This window comes from Gavialis gangeticus, unplaced genomic scaffold (assembly GCF_001723915.1).
Source record: "Gavialis gangeticus isolate Ggan-Ray unplaced genomic scaffold, GavGan_comp1, whole genome shotgun sequence".
Classification (NCBI taxonomy): Eukaryota; Metazoa; Chordata; order Crocodylia; family Gavialidae; genus Gavialis; species Gavialis gangeticus.
In genome coordinates this window covers 46,999,272-47,003,644 of record NW_017728992.1, presented here as the reverse complement: position 1 = coordinate 47,003,644, position 4,373 = coordinate 46,999,272, and the positions used below count along the sequence as shown (strand labels likewise).

At 41.3% G+C, this 4,373-nt stretch overlaps 1 protein-coding gene across 1 annotated transcript in view; it reads left to right on the top strand.

Moving 5' to 3' along the window:
• The window catches only part of DUSP22 (dual specificity phosphatase 22), an 87,851-nt gene extending 84,302 nt beyond the window's left edge, over window positions 1-3,549 (top strand). Inside the window, exon 7 of the mRNA XM_019521934.1 lies at window positions 494-3,549. Within this exon, the coding sequence (XP_019377479.1) occupies window positions 494-679 (186 nt within the window). The 3' untranslated portion in view covers window positions 680-3,549. The remainder of the gene's footprint in view (window positions 1-493) is intronic.
• The last annotated feature ends 824 nt before the right edge of the window (window positions 3,550-4,373 follow it).

The following is a 4,373-nucleotide window of genomic DNA, read 5'->3' as shown; positions in this document are numbered from 1 at the left end:
CCATGAATATGAGGAGTCCCATAACGTTTTCTCTTTTTTTTTTTTTTTTGACAAGGTGCTACCTTAGTTGATTTTAAAATGCCAATTTTCTGCAACTTCCTGAGCCCATGGTGGTGTTCCTGTTGCAAGACCAGCACTTATTTCAGGAGTACCTTATTCCAAATGGCAATCCAAGTTGGCAAAGCCTTTATGCATATGTGTAACTTTAATTAAGTCATTGGTGTTATTGACTTCCTCAGGACAGTTCATATGCTGGGTTCCACACATGCTAATGCATTTCTTTTGTGCTTTGTGAAGCACTCGAGGTATCTTTCTTCAGATCACAAGGGTTCTACTGTAAAAGGCTTAAATGATGTAATTGAGAAATTATCTTTCAAAAGCATTAGTAAAAAATTATGATACTAAAGATACCAGTCAATAAGGAAGGCATTATTTTTGCATTTGGTCTGTGTTGATACGTAGGTGCTTCACCCACTTTCTTTGATTTCTCCAGTTCAGACAGTGGCTGAAGGAAGCATATGGAGAAAACTCCTTGCAAGATGTGCAAGAAGCCAAAAATCTTCTGATTAAATATAAAGAGCAGGCAGAGATGCAACAAGGCACTAGCGGGAGACAGTGGAATAACAACTTTTCATCATTGCCCTCCCTATCATACAGCAACTACACAACAGAAACCTAATTGCACAAGACTGGATAATTCTTTTCAGTTTCAAAACAAATGTCACCACCGATCACCATTTCATTCTGAAGACTGCAGAAGTTGTGTGAACTGTGCACTTGTGGAAAGCTTCTAAATGAAACTAGTCTAATGTGTGTGTGTGTACACGACAGTTTTAGAGTTTATATAGTGTCAGGCTTTCTAAGTGTAAATTTCTGTGGAGAGAAGTTTGTGTCAGGATCTCGGCACCACCAAACTCTTCCTCCTCACCCCTTCTATATTATGTGCCTCTTGAACACACGCGCATATGCACAAAATAACATTGTCTCCAAAGGGTGTGTTTGCAAAGAGTGTGAGCACCTGTGTAGTTTTGTTTGTGCAGCAGTTTGCTATTTAACTTCTAGCTACCTCAAGAATGCTGTTCTTGGCATTGTGGTTGTAAATGCAACCATGAAAGTTTTGATTACATACTGGGTGAAGGCGTGTGTGTGTGTGTGTGTGTGTGTGTGTGTGTTACTCGAGCTTCAGGGTTTCATTTACATTATCCATTGTTGTCATTAGTTTGAAAGTTTAAGATCTGGTAGAAGAATTTAAGAAACTCAAATTCCATATGAGGGGTGTCAAAGATACAGCCTGTGGGATGGCTCCAGCCTATGGAGCTCTCCCTCCCAGCCTGCTGGGCTGCCAGAAGGTCACAGGTAGGGTCCACTGCAGAATTTGGCACCTGAGTCCTAATGGACATGACAGTCAACAGCAGAGGGCTTGGCAAGGGCTGTGATGGTACAACCTTGTTCAGTCTCTGCCCACTGGCCTTCTGCTGCCATTGCCTATTGGGCTTGTCACAGCTGCCACTGCTGGTCCTGCACATCCAGCCTGGGAGGAGCCATGTGGTCTGGATCCAGCCCGGGATGACTTTGATACCCCTGCTCTATGTCAGTTTGAACCAGTGTTGGCCGATGTGATCGATTTTTGTAGGAGTACACATGTACAGAAAATGTTAAATTGGATTAAGAACTAGGTGCCATGTTCTGTTCTTGATTACACTGATGTATATCTGAAGTAAAAGCATTGGCTTATTTTGATTTAGACCTGTGCTAACCCCAAACAGTCAGTCAAATTGTTCCAGACTTCCACTCGTGCAACTTGGAGTAGAATTGGTGCTGACACCTCAATCTTCAGTCAGGCTTGGAAGGCTGTTGCTAAAAGATTCCCAAGTAAAGTTTTCTCAACCTGCAAAGATGATTTAGAATAATTGAGCTGGTTTAAATATGCAGCATACGCTGACTGTTGTGGCTATCTGGAGACATGACCAGCATGATAAACAGGATTAGCCTCATTGTTATTTTTTGTTTCAATTCCTGTGATACCATGAGTTTCTGCCATTTCATGAGATGCCCTTTGGTGCTATCTGCTAATGACTTCAGAAAGCGTGAATTCTTTGACAGACTGCAGTTGGGCTATAGGAGTAAAGTAAATCCTGATATGTGTTCTTCTATCCCATATTTTCCATTCTTTGAAATAGAATAAAAAGTCCAATACTGCAACAATCAGGATGGACATACACTCACAACAAACTCGCATACAGAGCAAGCAAGTGTTCTATAGTATCATTGCACTTCTTTCTGCACAGTAACATTGTGGGTGCTGAAACATTTTAAATGACTTTATAACAGAAGAATAGAATGTAGACTTAGAGCCATCAGTTTACATTCATGTGTTCATGGTAGTTCTTTCTTGCCGTATCTTTCAACTAATTGGTTGTCCCCAAAAAGTCAAGCATTGAAATGCACATTTTTTATAGCCATAAAGCCAACACTCACTTTAAGCTGCAGTTGGAAAGCAGACTCCAGGGTAAAATGGGAAGGTACATATAATGTCCTGAAAATATATGCTCTTTCCTTTTATTAAAAGAATGGAACAAAGTGCCTCTGGGTTAGTGGCTTTCAGTTTGGATGGGGTAAATCTTCACCTCCCTGATCTTCACTGGATTGTGCATCATCCTTGTAGACCCAGTCCACAATCCATACCACCTCTCTAGTAGCACTGAGAAAATAACAGTGCTGTCCAAGTAGGAAGCTGGACTCCAGTTTCTTCCTTCAATGCAGCTGGGATGGCAGTCATAGCTAGGCCATTTTTCTGTTCATTTAAGGAAGGAGAAAAGCTGATGAACATGGCACAATGTGTCCTTTTACTAGCCTTCCAATAGCTCTTGAGAGGACTTTCCAGCCATTAGATTATACAGAGAGGTGATTATCAACCAGATAGCATTTTGGTAGCTGACCTTTATGGTGTAAACCATGTGTCCAGTTCTTATGCCTTTTTGTATTTCAAAGATGCCCTCCTTGTTTTGCCTTCCACTGGAAAAATATGTCAAACTTTTTAATGCTTACTGAGCATCTTGATTGAAATGTTTATCTCTTTTGTAAGCTTAATACCTTTGTGTGATTGCAAGCAAATGTTTTAGCATTATACTATAGAGAACGGGTAGCTTCTTCAGTATTTCTTACCTTGACTTTTAACTTGGAGGTGTTTGTTTCCTTGATTATATTTTGTGGTTTGGGGGAGAGGGTGGGGACAAAAGAAATCCTATGGTGAATTAACTCTTTTTAAAAACCAGGATAACATTGGTTGTTATAATGATCGATCACTGCATGTACCCAAGTCAGTGAACAATTATAGTAACTACTGCAGCCAGTTAGAAATTATAAACTTGGTAAGCTGCTTTGATTCTGTCTTCCTGTTGGCATCATAACGAAGACTTGGTTGCTTTTTCCCAATGGTTTGTATTTAATAAATACTGCACTTTTTATAAACAAAACTAAATGTTAGTAGCTTTATCTATTTGTGTATCTTGCTTGAAATAAATAAAGAATCTTTGATGGATCCCTGTTTTTTGTCTAATATCCCTACTTTGTGCAAAGAGAACCCATCAGCCTCAACTTTGTTTGTTTTAGTATTTAGATCAAGTTGTTCTTTCCATTGCATAGACCTCTGCAGCCCAAGAATAGTTTCTACTCTGCATAAATTCCCATAGAGAACCTGCTAAATCAGGCTGTGTGGCACCTAAGTGTGCAGGGCATAATTTCATAGATTTCATAGACATTCAGGTTGGAAGGAACCCCAAAGGATCATTGAGCCCATCCTCCTGCCCCAGGGGCAGGAAGTCAGCAGGGATCATAGGATCCCAGCAAGATAAACATCCAGATGTCTTGAAAGCGTTCAAAGTGGGTGCTTGAACCACCTCCAGCGGCAGTCTATTCCAAACCTTGGGGGCTTGGACTGTAGAGAAATTCTTCCTTATGTCCAGCCTGAATTGGTCGTGGCAGAGTTTGTGACTGTTCAATCTTGTCATCCCTTGGGGGGCTCTGGTGAACAGACATTCCCCCAGATCCTGGTGGTCACCACTGATAAACTAATAGGTGGACACCAGATTACCCCTGAGCCTGCGCTTTTCCAGGCTGAAGAGTCCCATGGTTCTCAGCCTCTCATCATAAAGTCTGTTTTCCTGACCTCTGATCATGCACGTGACTCTCCTCTGGACTCTCTCAAGCTTCTTCACATCCTTTTTGAATTGTGGAGCCCAAAACTGGACGCAGTACTCCAGCTGCGGCCTCACTAAGGCCAAGTACAAAGGGAGGATGACATCCCAGGTTTTGCTTGAGAAGCATCTATGGATGCAAGCCAGCATTTTGCTTGCTTTACTAGCCACAGCATC